The 13,599-nt window shown below is 39.4% G+C and overlaps 1 protein-coding gene across 6 annotated transcripts in view; it reads left to right on the top strand.

Annotated features, from left to right (window-relative positions):
* POLA1 (DNA polymerase alpha 1, catalytic subunit) overlaps nt 1-13,599 on the top strand; it is a 190,242-nt gene that overhangs the window by 7,316 nt on the left and 169,327 nt on the right. For 5 of the 6 annotated variants that reach the window (XR_007200252.1, XM_048288336.1, XM_048288357.1 and 2 more), the window contains 6 exons: nt 37-232; nt 1,127-1,305; nt 4,750-4,862; nt 5,323-5,439; nt 12,303-12,377; nt 12,741-12,879. Coding sequence is in view for 5 of the 6 variants with exons in the window: in XM_048288336.1 (XP_048144293.1) it covers nt 37-232; nt 1,127-1,305; nt 4,750-4,862; nt 5,323-5,439; nt 12,303-12,377; nt 12,741-12,879 (819 nt within the window). In the remaining variant the exon portion in view is untranslated. The remainder of the gene's footprint in view (nt 1-36; nt 233-1,126; nt 1,306-4,749; nt 4,863-5,322; nt 5,440-12,302; nt 12,378-12,740; nt 12,880-13,599) is intronic. The other variant, XM_048288346.1, reaches the window with a different exon arrangement.

The following is a 13,599-nucleotide window of genomic DNA, read 5'->3' on the forward strand; positions in this document are numbered from 1 at the left end:
TATGCAGCTTGTCATTTTAATGATTCAGGACTTTAGTTCTACCTGCAGCACTTCCAGATGATGATCAGGGAATGATGGATTTTGATGAGGAGGACTTTGATGAACCTATGGAAGCAGAAGCAGAGCATGTGGAAACTATACCTGAGACAGCTGAAAGCTTGAAAAGAGACGACGAAATTGAAAAGAAAGAGACAGAGCAGCTGGAATCAGAGAAAAAAGAGACATCTGTCTTGTAAGAATCTCTTTTTCTTTTTTTTCTTCCACTAAGAAGGCTTTCAATTTCCGTAAACCTTAGATTTATCTTCATATTTGTCTTTGCAAAAGGGATAATTGTAATACAGACAGAATGGTGATAATGCTGTGCAATGCTTTTTTTTTTTGTAGTTAGATTAAGAATAGTAACATGCTGATAGCTACCTAATTGAAAAATATTTGATGTTTTTGGCATTTAGTGTGTGTGACAACGTGTATTTCAGCACGCTGAGGTGACTCAATGTGGGTGTTGAATAGTGAACTTTGGTGTCAGTAAGAAAAACAAGGAATTGCTAAGGTTGCTTATTCTAAGTGAATGTGAAGGTATTTCATAATAGGTAGGTATGTAGGTAAAAGTTTTGTTGCTAAAAGTAATGGTGAACAGCTATGTCTTTGGAAATAGGAAAACAGGGATTTTCCCTTTTTTTAAATTGTTTGGAAAATCTTGAATCATATGTTTCCATAACAAAATATTTCAAAGTGCAAAGAATTTGAATGATGAAAAAGACCTAAACATCTAATGACTGGAAAGGTAGTTTTGATGAAATAATCTGTTGTTCCCACTAAGCAACTTGTATAGATGGATGGATATATTTGTTATGTAAAGACTTGAATGAGCAAAGCTGAAATACCAGGTTACTGGTTTTTAAAGCCTGTTTGTGGTGTATCAAGAACCATACTTATATGTGGGTTTCTGTCTTTGTCACTTCATCCTTCTTTTCAGAAAAAACCTGAGGAAACCCAACTGTTGGGAATGTTGCTTGGTTGTGGAAAGAAAAACAAAAGGTGTGAGAATATAGGCCTGGAAGAAAGCAAAATGTGATTATAACAAAGGCACAATTTTATTTGTTTCTTTCTTCTGCAAAACCTGCAGGAATTGTTCTCTCCCAGGTCTCTCGTGTTGGGACAGAATTGATGAGGATGAAGCTGATCTAGTAGCAGCAGAAGTTCAGCTGGACCCCAATCTCCTTCCACTTGTGAATGGGGAAAGTGATGATCAAGTCTTAAGATTTTATTGGCTGGATGCTTATGAAGATCAGTTCAGTCAGCCAGGTAACTGTTCAGTTAAAGGCAGAAAATGCCAATCTGATTCTTTTTGTTCAGTTGGGATTTTCAGACTTTACTGAATTACATCCAGATGCCCTGTTTCTCTGTGCTCTAAGACGTTCATCTCTTGTTTTTCTGTACCTCTGTCTGCAGGGCAGGGCACTGACTGGGAGGAGAATGTCATCTCTTGGCCTAGTATAGAAGTAGGGAGGTAAAAGGGATCTACTAACACTGTTCAGTGTTGGTGACCCATTGTCCTTCTTAGAATTTTATACACTCCAGGAGCAAGCTGAAGTTGTTAATTTCTTGCTCTGTGGTGCAGCAGCTGAGCATGCTTTCTTGTTTTTGGTAAAGTAACTTAAAATTCATGTGCATGAGTAGAAAGCCTGTACAATAGCAGTTGCATGATTTTATACAAAGGAAAGGTATGTCTGTCAAGGGAGGAAGATGGTTGAAAAATACAAGGTCTGTCTTGTATTTCTTATCCCCTAATTCAAACTATCTAAAGATTGTCTTTGAGTTAAGATTGGTAAGATACCCTGTGCAGTTGACATGTGAATCCTAGCTCTCATAGTTTTCAAATTGCATCATTCTGATCTCAGCTCTGACAAAACAATTTGTGTTCACATCTGTTCTGAGCACTTCCCATCCATCCCCTCGTTTCATCAGGAGTTTTAGGAGCTTGGGTTTCTAATTTGTGCTTCATGTGTGTTTACCAGAAGGTTCTTTCACATGTTGTTGGAGGTTTTTTAGGGTTGAAGTTGTAAGCATCAGATACATTTCTTTGTTAACACCTTTTGTTGTGAGTTGGGATGCCAAACTTAAATATGAGACTGTGATGGGCTGAACAGCTTGGTGATGGGAGTGGTAATAATCATAGATATCTTGATGAAATCAATGGCTCTAATATAAAATTGCTACTTTTAAAGAACCCGCTATTGTTATTTTTCCTTTTTTTTGTCTTTTAAGTCAGTGATTGCTGAATGGAACATAATTATGAAAGGATTTCTGTTCCTCGCATGCAAGGAGTGTTCTTTTCTCATTATGACTTTTTCAGGATTGAATAATAAAGACTGCACCTGTTTTCAATTAGTAATGTAGAAGGGAAAATTTTGATACTGCTTTTTGTTTAACATGTTCATGATCTTTGTTTATGCCTCATTTGCTGGGATGTCAAATTCATTGCCTGAGGAGTAAATACTATAGCATAATCATAAGACTCTTTCAAACTTAATGATTTTTTTGGAGGCTTACTTTTCGTAATTCCCTTTATGGTCTTCGGCAGAGAACTCAAGAATTGTGATCCTATTAACATTTTAAAGAAATAACTACTAAAACCTGCCCTTTTTTTTTTCCCTTCTGCAAGACTTTTTCCCTGTGTTTTGACTTTGCTTACCTTTTGGTTCATTTGGTAGCATGATCTTTCTTTTCACATACTTTGATTTCTAAGCTTTATTTCTATTTTTTCTTTCTTTTTTCTTTCCATAGTCTTGCAGGGGATAGGGCCCGATACCTCTCTGTTGGTTTTTTTTTTGGTTTGGTTTGGTTTGGTTTTTTTTTTTTTTTTTTTGTTTTGCATGAAATGTGTCTGAAAACTCTTTGAAGTTAGTTCTGCTTTTGCTGCCTGTGGGGGTGGTAGTGTGTGCCAGTGTTCAACTGGATGATCTCAAAAGGTTCCTTCCATTCTAAGTTAATCTGATTCTGTGAAGTCTGGTTATTAAGACCACTTATTTGTCCATGCTAGAGTTGATTGAAGTTTGTCTTTGCAATCCCGGCAGCTTTTTAGCCTGTCTTTGACTGGCTTATATATCCTTTCTACCTCACCTGCTTATATGTACTCCTCTGACAGATTAACTACTCCATGCTCTTAATATTGCCAGGTGTTCAGGCAATCAGCTACTGTTTTGTGGTCTCTCACAGTTTCATCTTTCTCTATGATACAAACCTATCTGAGGTGTTTTTTTTTTTTTTTTTTTATCCCTTAACAAAAAAGTAAAAGATTGCTGGGGACAAGAACTTCATCTTCCCTGTCACTTAGATCTGCAATTGGAGCTCTTTCTCAATACTTCTATTCGAACTGTCTAAATCTTCAAGATTGCCTCTGTATTAAAATTTCTTAAGATACTTTGTGCAGCTGAAACTTGTATCCATGTTCTCATCATCTTCAAAACCGCAGCATTCTCTGTCCTTGACAAAAGTAGTCTTGTTCACATCTATTCCAAGCACTCAGAAAATGATTTTTCATAGCCTGTCACTTTGACTCTGTCATCCATCTTAGTGCATCTTCACTGATTTATCTTTGATCTAATGGAGTAAGAAAGGTGCCTTTACGTCTGATATATCTCCTGGCAAAGATGAATTATAACTTAACCAAGGACTTGTTTGTGCGCTGCAGGCCAAGGAGAAATGCAGATTCCAAAATCTTCTATGCATGAAACATTGTTTCTGAGACAGTCTCAGCAGGGATATTTCTGTTTTCATCAATAGTAGTACACTGTAGGAGGAGTGTCTTCCATGTAGTCAAATTCTAAATTATTTGGAGCTTGAAGGGAACCTGGTGAAGCCAGGTTTCTGAGCTGTACTTGGACGTTTTTTGTACTGGTAATTTGGAAACTATATGTGACAGTCAGGTGGCTTAGTGCTTGGTTATTCTAAAGTTTGACATAATTTGATTAGCAGTTTGCAGCGTTTTGTGCTATTGCCAAGTTTTCTGGGCTCAGAGATGTGCATGTACAGTAATGACATTGTCCACAGTGAAGTCAGTTGCCACTAGTCCTGCTCTGTATAATCTTTCTGAGTGTCTCCCTTGGTTACAACTGCTGTCATGGCATCCAGGATTCCTAGCAATGTCATGCATCTTTTGGTGTCCTCATTTGTTAAAAATAGTCACTTGAAAGCTGATCAGCTTCTAGTTGTTGTCTTCAGAATGTATTTCTACAGGTTTTATTGGTAGTAGAGTCTTGGTCTCACGGTACTGAAGTGTAGGGAAAAGGAGTTAATTGTACTGGTCTAGCTGAAGAGAGAAAAACTGTAGATAACACATGTTAGAGGATTGATTGACAGCACAGGCATTCTGATAATCTTCAGCTTTCACTGACATCTCTCTCCTTCCTCCATCTCTCCAGGGATTATCAAATGAATATAGGCAGCAGTAGAATATCAGAACAGAGTTTTGAGACTGGCTGTGTAATGCCATTTTGAATTTTACATATCAGGTGTTACTATAGTAATGGAGGTAGAGACATGAAGAATGATCCAGGTGTCTGTTTGTAAAGCTGATGTTTAAAACAATTTAGAATGTGCTTATACATCGGAAAGATTTGTTGTTCAAGGACCAAAACCAGAAATGGTTGTGTTTCAATGCAAGAGTACATTATAAGCTGCTTTAAGGAACATTAGGAATGATTAATTTTAAAACTGCATATTGAATTCTTTGCCCTTCTCCCTTAGGTGTGGTATTTTTGTTTGGCAAAGTTTGGATTGAATCTGCAACCACCTATGTCAGCTGTTGTGTGACAGTGAAAAATATTGAGAGAACTGTTTATCTGCTGCCACGTGAAACAGTAAGTGTGACTTTTAAGCATGTCAAACATAAGTACCTTTCATTCTGCTTATGGCAGGTTGTGAGCTCTAGCAGTGTGTTTATGGAAGCTGTTGGAAGCCCGTGTTGGCTGATGTAGGTGGTAAAGTTAAAAACAATGTGTACACAATATATCACACGTGAGCTGCAGAGTAGAGCACTGTGACTTCCCCTGACCCTAAGTAACAACTGCAGGCAGATTTTTATCCTTAGACTTGCTGTTTAGCAAATAAAGTAGTCTTGAAGTATTACCAGAAAACTTACTGCTTTTTAAACATTCTGTTCAAATAATATTTTATAAATTTGGGATTTCTTGTCTGATTGCATTATAGTTTTTCTTAGAAAAAGAGATACATGATTCATAATAGCTAAGTAAAATTCAACTTATTGTCATGTCTGCTGGCTTTTTTGTTAATTTGTAAAACCTCACTTCTGTTTTCGAGGAAATCGACCTATCTACTGGCAAAGAGATGGAGACTCCAGTAACTATAATGAGTGTTTTCAAGGAATTTAATGACAGCATTTCACCAAAGTACAAGATCATGAAGTTCAAATCCAAGGTTTGTTTACAAGCATCCTATTTGGTCATCTTCTGTTGTTCTGGTTTGTAGGGTGGGAAGGCTGTTGAAACATTGTCCAGAGAGGGAGGCAATGCTGAAATGCAAATATATAACTCCTGACATGTGTAAATGTACCTGCTTGTAAAAACCATTCAAAATATCTATATTCCTTTAAGAATGGTGAATCTGCAACATGAAATTTAAACAATGCTTTTGAAAATACTCATTCATTAGCTTCTTTAAAACTGGGTTGAGTGTCAGACTGGGTTGCTGAGCTGTTTTTGAGAATGCAGAACAGACAGAAGTTCTGATACCTAAAGCCTTAGTATCAGCTCATGCTGTCAGAGTTTAAAATGAAAGATTATGTTGTCCGGCAGATAAGTCAGCAGTCTGGGATTAGACTGTCTTTGCATTTGACCAGATGCCTTACTGCACTTTATCTCTTGGCATGTCTCATCCTTTTTCTCACCCCCTGCAGATTTGTCTTTTTAGAGTGCATGCTGTTCAGAGCATGGATTGTCATAGTGTGGCTGTGCAGGAGGTAACAAGTGAGGGCTGTCATTCTGTCTTGAAAGCTGTTCTGTGGTTAGAGTTACAGGCAATAGTCTTAAAGTGTTATTTTGCTGTGCTTTGTTTGCTCAACAAGTCTTTAAAATGACATTGGAAAAACAAAATATTGCTGTAATGGAAACTTTGCACATAAATTAATGTAATACTTGTCATGAGTCTGCCGGAAAAGAGCTGATACTGTTGATGGTGTTGCAGATTTGGACTGAATTAGTTTGCTAGTATGAGAGCTTTATTGTCCATTTCCATAGAGAATTTGTCTTCCACAGGGAAGGGTAGAGGTAGGAAGCTTGTGTGGGGAAATGTGGCAAACATTCAAGTTAGGGGAAAAATCTGTTCTGACTGAAGTGCTCAGAAACGTTCATGTTTCTTGAAGTAACATGTCATTGGTCTGGCAAAGCTGATTTTCATTAGTTGTAACTTTCCCCATCCTGGCAATCTTGTGATTTCACAGGATTCATTCCTGAATAGTTAATCAGTAACGGAGATGACAAGTAAAAATGCAGGAAGAATGGAATTTAACAATATGTAAATGAGGGAAAATAAAACCAGTTTGTGTGATAATTCAGGTTGGAAAGATCCTCAGGAGGTCATCTCATCCAAAGCTAGCTAGAGCAATTCTGAAAGTTTAAGTTGTTAAAGTGAAAATGTGAGCAGTGTTTCTCAAATAGCAAAGACATGCAAGACATGACATTTTTTCAGCAACTTGTAGCTTAGTGCGTTACTTACAGAGTTCAGGGAAAATGGATGTGACATTACTACTTTGTAAAACTTTTTTTTTTTCCTCTAGCTTATTTTCTCTCTCAAAACTGCTGTAAATTTACGTTTTTCAGTTTCGTCTGTTATTTCTCTTGTATAGTTGATTATAACATAATTACATGTGGGATCAGAAAGGAGTGAATTTAACAATAGATAAAAAGCAAGTTGCTGATAGCTCACTGTTCAGATTCTTTCAGGAACGAGGGAGAGAACTCAAAGGAATACAATTCTTCATTAAAAGAGAGGATGCAAACTTGTACTCTAGAAATAGAAGGAGGGAGAAAGGCCTCCAAAAAGATGTAGATCTGCTAGCAGAATCTTGGGAAACCTCCATCTTTTCCATGGTCTGCCAAGTAAGAATAATGTGCATGAGGTAATAGAGTAATGTAGTTTAATCTTCAAAGATGGCTTTTAAAAATCAAGGTAAAACCTGCCAAATTTTTACTGAGCTTACACAGAACTCAGAGCAGAAGACCCAACAGTCTTGTCTGGATACACGGCTACAGTACATATGGGGTCCTTGGGTGTAACACAGGTGTAGGGAAGTAGGAGCACTAAGACACTGTTGAGATTTTTCTCCTTGAATATTTTAACACTTGGTCACCCTCATGAGGAAAGATTAACTCAAGTGACTATGGGTACAAAAGATGGCAATTAGAAGGATGAGACAAAAGGAGAATCAGTTATACCAGAGATAACTATGAACTTTTTTTTTTTTAGCTAGTAAAGTGAAGAATAATGATAAGACCTGTTTGCTCTCCAGAAAAATTAAAAGGGAATGAGTAGCAAGAGAGCTATTTAAAGGACAGTTTTAGCAAAAGAGCGAATTTGTAATTTTTAATTCATGAATAAATTAGGTAGGATAGTTGGTGCAGGGAAGCTCTGAAATAACCAGAATTGTTTCTGAAAAGTAAAATTCAAATTATGTTGAATTCTTCAGTAAACTGAGTTTTATTAAAAGGATAAAAGCTATCCAGCTTTATTTTGCTTGTGTAATTTTCTGCTACTTTTGATAGTGCATTCTGGGAGGGTTTAATGAGAACTGGAGATAGTAGGAAGGTATGGCAGTAGTAATATGGGGGGTAAGAGAAAAGACAGGATAGTAGAACAGGGCTGTTAGTGGGGTCTTTGGAGGATTATTCAAAGAAAGTGTTACAGTAACTCAGATATTCTAGATTACACAAAATTCACTGTGAACAAGTGGCACCAAATCTCCAAATCTGGCTAGGCTTACGCCTCTGCAGTAGAGAAGCTTTGTGTTCTCTGCAAGATAATTGTGGATGTGACAGGGTTGTCCTATTACTGTGCCCTGCTTTTCTTCTGTTCCTTCCCTAGATAACTGAATTTGCCTGGTTGTATACCTTAGTCTGTTTCTCATAAGGAGTCATTAACCTCCTTTTCATTGTACTCATACCATGAGAGACAAGAGCTGTTACCCAGCCCTTGCATCTGTGTGTCCATAGGGGTGTGCAGGACTCTTGAACTGAAACAGTTTGTGGCACTCACCTAAACAAATGCTCCAGAAAAGTGATCTCTACACAGTTGTGGCTCTATGTGGTATAGAGCTAATGTGCTTTAGAAGATCTCCCCTGCTCTGTGATGTGCAGCCAGTGTTCAGTACTGTGTTGTTAAGGGTTCGTGTTTTGAAAGATTTCAAACTAATGGCTGTGTTGCTCAGGTGAGACTTGTGAGCAATGCATTCAGAGTAACATGAAGTCTCAGTGTTTGCAGAGTACTGTGAAACTGAAAACCACTCTTCTTCCATCATTAGCTGAAAATCAGGAAGGTTAGTGACATCCCTGCCATGCACCAGAGTTCTTTTATTCAGAACACCCCTTTTTGTGATGATGTGGAGACACTGAGACAGGTTGTTCTCTGTGCATCTTGGCCTTGCCAGCACCCAACTTTGTCCCTGTGAACACACTTAAGCCATATCATTTCCTGCTGCACCTGCTGCTAATTGTAGCTTCAATGGGTTGCACTGCTGCCAAGTTAGCAAGTCTTCACAAATCAATTTGAAAGCAGCCTTACTCCACTTAGGAACTTAGCAGCTAATCACTGCTGCTCATTTCTGCTCTCTGAAGGGCCACTTGAAGGGCAGATTATTCTGCAGCAAAGCATTCATTCACTGAGTTATGACCAGACGCTGGTGTAATTGAGCTGAGCTCTGTGGAATAACGCAGGTGAATCACTACAGCAGACTATTTTTATACTATGTTCGTCTTGCATTTGCAACAAGAACTTGTTTGAAGCCTGAGAGGGTTTTTTTTTTAATTAAAAAAGAGGAGGGGGAGCACCAGTGATCTGTGCTAAAAGCAGTGCATTGCCGTCTATTATGTTACAGCTCTGATCTGCTCGTGTGAGGTGCTGCTGTGGCCCAGAAGTTGAGATTTACATTTGCATGGTAATTTGCAATGCTGATCTGGCTTCATAGTGGTGCTCTTGTACCAAGTTATGTTACACTTCTGTTTCCATGAAACTGTTGATGCCATAGTAGTTTCTGGGTTTGTCTGCTTCCTATTTATAGCAGAGGCCCCTCTCCTCTCCTACCCAGGCTTTGCAGCCTTACAGCAGTTGTACATGAAGTAGCAAGTTTAGCTGCTTGTTGTAGCACCCTTAGGGAACCATTGCTGATGCTGTTAATTTAAGGAAAAAAACCCCAGCCATCCAACCCCAAAACTGAAAAACTTCAAGTTTGCCTAACTGGGCATGTATTTTGTTAATTTGTAAATTTTATTCCCATGTATGGTGATTTTGCTTTTTCTTATTAAACTTTCTTTAGTGGCATATTATGCTGAGTCTTGTGTATAAAGTGGTGAACGTAGCGCGTTGTCCAGTGCGAAATGTGATTTTTAATTTAAGGTGCCTCTAGGAATTCCTGTAGTAGAGTAATGTGCTAGCATTATGTTATGGCATAATATAGTTATGGCATAATATAGTAACTAGTATATAGCAGTGGTGCAGATGGTTTGTAAAGTACTACAGGGCAGAACACACCTATGACAGGGTAGAGTGTGGCATTTCAGTAGGTGCCAAAGCGCTGTTGCATAGGATATTGTAATTATTTGGAAAATGAAGGTAGTTATTCTTAGAAACTGACAAGCTGTGTGTGTTGCAGAAAATTGTTGTTGTTCTTGAAGAAAGCAGAAGTGATACTTAACTTTCAATAAAGTTGTACTGAACTTCGACTTCCTTAACTGTCTTCGTTAGAGATACATAAACAAACTTGACTACTTTCTAGTAAAACGCAAGTCACTTGAAATGAAAAATACAGTAGTGTCACAGAAATGATCTGCTGTAAGCATGTGATAAAAGCTGGCAGATGGTTGGGAAATAATCTCTTTTGGGTTCCTCTCTGAAGTGCTGGTACACAAAAGCGTGCAGTGTAAAAGGAGGAGCTGTGTGCAGTTACAGGAGGTACAATCTGGCTGGGATCACAGACATGTGGTGGGATAGGATGTGGTTAAGACAGGCTGGGATAGCAAGGAGCAGGAGGGCCTTTTGTGTATCAGAGCAGTGGGAATGCATGGTGCCCTGCCTGAAAGTGGGCAAAGAGCTGGTCAGGATTCCAGTAGATGGATTAGTGGAAGGGACACCATGATGGAAGAAGAAAACCCAAAGCCCACATGGAGCTGGATCTGGTGAGGAAGACATAGACCAGTAAGAAAGGCTGCTATAGGTACAGGCAGACTAAGAGAAAAGTGCTGCTGAAAGGGACAGGAGATGTGGTGACAGAGGTTATGGAGTAAGCTGTGATACTGTGTGTCTTCTTCACCTTGGTCTTTACTGCTAAGTCTGGCCTTTAGCAATCTCTGATGCCCAGGAGACCAGAAAGAAAGCCTGAAGCAAAGAAGCCGTGTCCTCAGAGGAGGAGGATTAGGTTAGGGCACATTTAAACAAATTGGGCAGATAAAGGCACGTGGGATCTGATGGGATGCACCCCTGAGTATGGAGGGAGCTGGCCAGTGTCAGAAGGTGCTTGGGAGTGTTTGGTGTGGATTCACAAAATGAATGCTTCACCAAGCTGGTAGCCTTCTGGAAAGAGATGGACTGGTTTGGTGGACAAGAGGAGAGCAGTGACTGTTGTTTATCTTGACTTTGGTAAGGCTGTCAACGCTGCCTACCGTAGCATCCTCACAGACAAACTGATGAAGTGGGGGCTAGTGAAGTGGGCAGAGGGGTGGACTGAAAACCAGCTGCCCTACTGGGCTTAAAGGGTTGTGATCACTGGCACAAAATCCAGGTGGAGGCCAGTCCCTAGAGGTGCACCCCAAGGGTCAATACTGGATCCAGTCTTGCTTAGCATCTGTGTTAATGATTTGGATGATGGCATAGAGCACACACTCAGCACGTCTCCAGGCAGTACAAAACCAGGAGAGGCTGATATACCAGATGGATGTGCTGTCATAGGAATTACGACAGGCTGGATATATCTTATGACCTACAGGAATCCCATCAAATTCAAAAAAAGGAAATGGAATAACCTCAGGCACTAGGAGATGATGGTGACTGAGTGGCTGGAAAGCAGCTTTGGAGGGAAGGACCTGTTCATCTTGGTACATGTGAGGCTGGACAAGAGCCAACAATGTACCCTTGGGGAAAAGACTGCCATGGGCATTACCAGAAGTGTCAGGAGCTGGTCCTTTCCCCTTTGCAGCCCTGGTGAGCACTTGTGGAGTGCTGTGCTCAGCTGAGCTCCCCTGTGTGAGTGGAACCAATCCAGAATAGGACCACAAAGATAATTACAGGGCCTGGAGCATCTGTCATGTAAGGAGAGGCTGAGAAACCTGGGACCGCAGCCTGCAGGAGGGAAGGTTCAGGATGAGGGGGTTGGTGATGCAAATCTTTTAACTGTTTATAAACATTTGATCAGCATGAGTAAAGGTGACTCTGCTAGACTTCTCTTGTTGGTGCTCAATGGAGGACAAGAGCAATAGATGCCATTTGAAACACATGAGATTTATCAGAACATAAACTGCTGCTTTACTGTAAGGGAGATGGAGCACTGGCACAGGCTGCCCAGAGAGGCTGTGGAGTCTCCGTCCTTGGGGATATTCAAATCTGGCTGGAGAGAGCCCTGAACAAACCACTGTGATTGACCCAGCTCTGACCAGGCAGCTGGACTAGACAATCCCTGGACATCCCGTTCCATCTCAGCCATTTTGGGATTTTGCAGTGGTCTGCAGCCGCCAGTTTTCATGAGTATGTCTGAAACCTGTGAATTTAGAGAATATTTCTGAGTTTGGCTAACTACCAAGGTGTTTTTTCTGGTAATGGTTAGTATAGTATATCTGAAAGTCAATTCTATAGAAACTCTTCATGCTAAAAAAACATACAGAGATTAAAAACAGGCACTAAAATATTCTTTACTGTCTTCAGCCGGTTATAATGAGTTGCAGAATTGATAATATGTGATCAAACCCATGATATTTGAAATGTATGTTTTGGCTGGCCTCTTTTTTCTTTAGCTTTCTTATTGGACAGAATGAATATTTAATTGGAAGATACTGAAAATATAATACCTTTGCTTTATATAGAAAGTGGAAAAATACTACGCTTTTGAGATTCCTGATGTACCAGCGAAATCTGAATACCTAGAAGTTAAATATTCGGTGAGTATAATTAATCTGACAAAATACCATAGCTTGCTTTCTTATCTAATTAAGTTTACAACGTGACCAGTTTCTGTATTAAAATGGTCATTGAACATTGTTGTAGTCTTGGCTGATGTATCCAGTATGGATGAAGAACTTTAATTTCAGTGTGTTTTTACATTACTGTCCTGGTTTTTAAGTGAAGCTTGTAGTGTGATTTCCTCAATTACTGTAAGGTATTACGGGTTAGGGCTTTGCTTGTGGGGAATGATGATGATTTCAGTACTGTGTAGTTTTGTTTAGGTGCTGTCTGAATATGTCATGTCAACCTTGAAGACTTCTGTGGTGTGAAATGACTCAGTGCTCTCTGTTACTTGTTAGGCTGAATGCCCTCGGCTTCCCCAAGATCTGAAGGGACAAACATTTTCACATGTGTTTGGAACCAACACCTCTAGCCTGGAACTTCTCTTGATGAGTCAGAAGATCAAAGGACCCTGCTGGCTGGAAATAAAAAATCCACGTATGGTGGTTTGCATGTGAAATACCTGGTTACTAGGAAACACATATAGATTGGGGGGAGGAGGGGAAATTTAATTTGTTCAGATGAATTATCATTTTTGTACATTAACCTTGCAACTTATTGGTTTAATTTTCATTATCTAGAGCAAATTGTAACTTATTCTTCCTTTTTTGGAGTGACAACTATCCATATAAAGTTGTGCACTGTAGAGATGAGATTATAACTTTTAATGCCTGTGAGATGGAACTGTGCAGTGCTCAGCAGCAGCTGCTCTTTGATGCATCCCCTAATGCCTTGTATATTGAGCTAAACTTATTTGACTTGAAAATGACTCATCTTTCTGCTCTTGATCACTTAAGATTTGGGTTTCTTTCTGCAAATATATATTTTAAAGAACAAACTGCTGCTAGATGGGAGTTTTTTGTTTGTGAATTAGGTTTTTATTTCCTCTTTTCTGACACTTGGAAAAGTTTGTGGTGTGGAGCTGTTTTAGTTTTAAATCCTTTCTGCCCCATGAGTGGCATGCAGCACTTACAGGTGGTTATGCTGCTTTATTTTGTCTTGGTAAGAGCCCTTTATTCCAAGTGTGCTGCATATTCCCATGAACATAGGGATGTTGAGCATACTGGACAAAAGCTATTACTGCAGTCTCCTTGATGCACTTTGTGTAGAATTGGCTGTATGAACACTGACACCAGGGAGGTTTTCCTCTTCAGCAGC

This window comes from Corvus hawaiiensis, chromosome 2, assembly GCF_020740725.1.
Source record: "Corvus hawaiiensis isolate bCorHaw1 chromosome 2, bCorHaw1.pri.cur, whole genome shotgun sequence".
Taxonomy (NCBI): domain Eukaryota; kingdom Metazoa; phylum Chordata; class Aves; order Passeriformes; family Corvidae; genus Corvus; species Corvus hawaiiensis.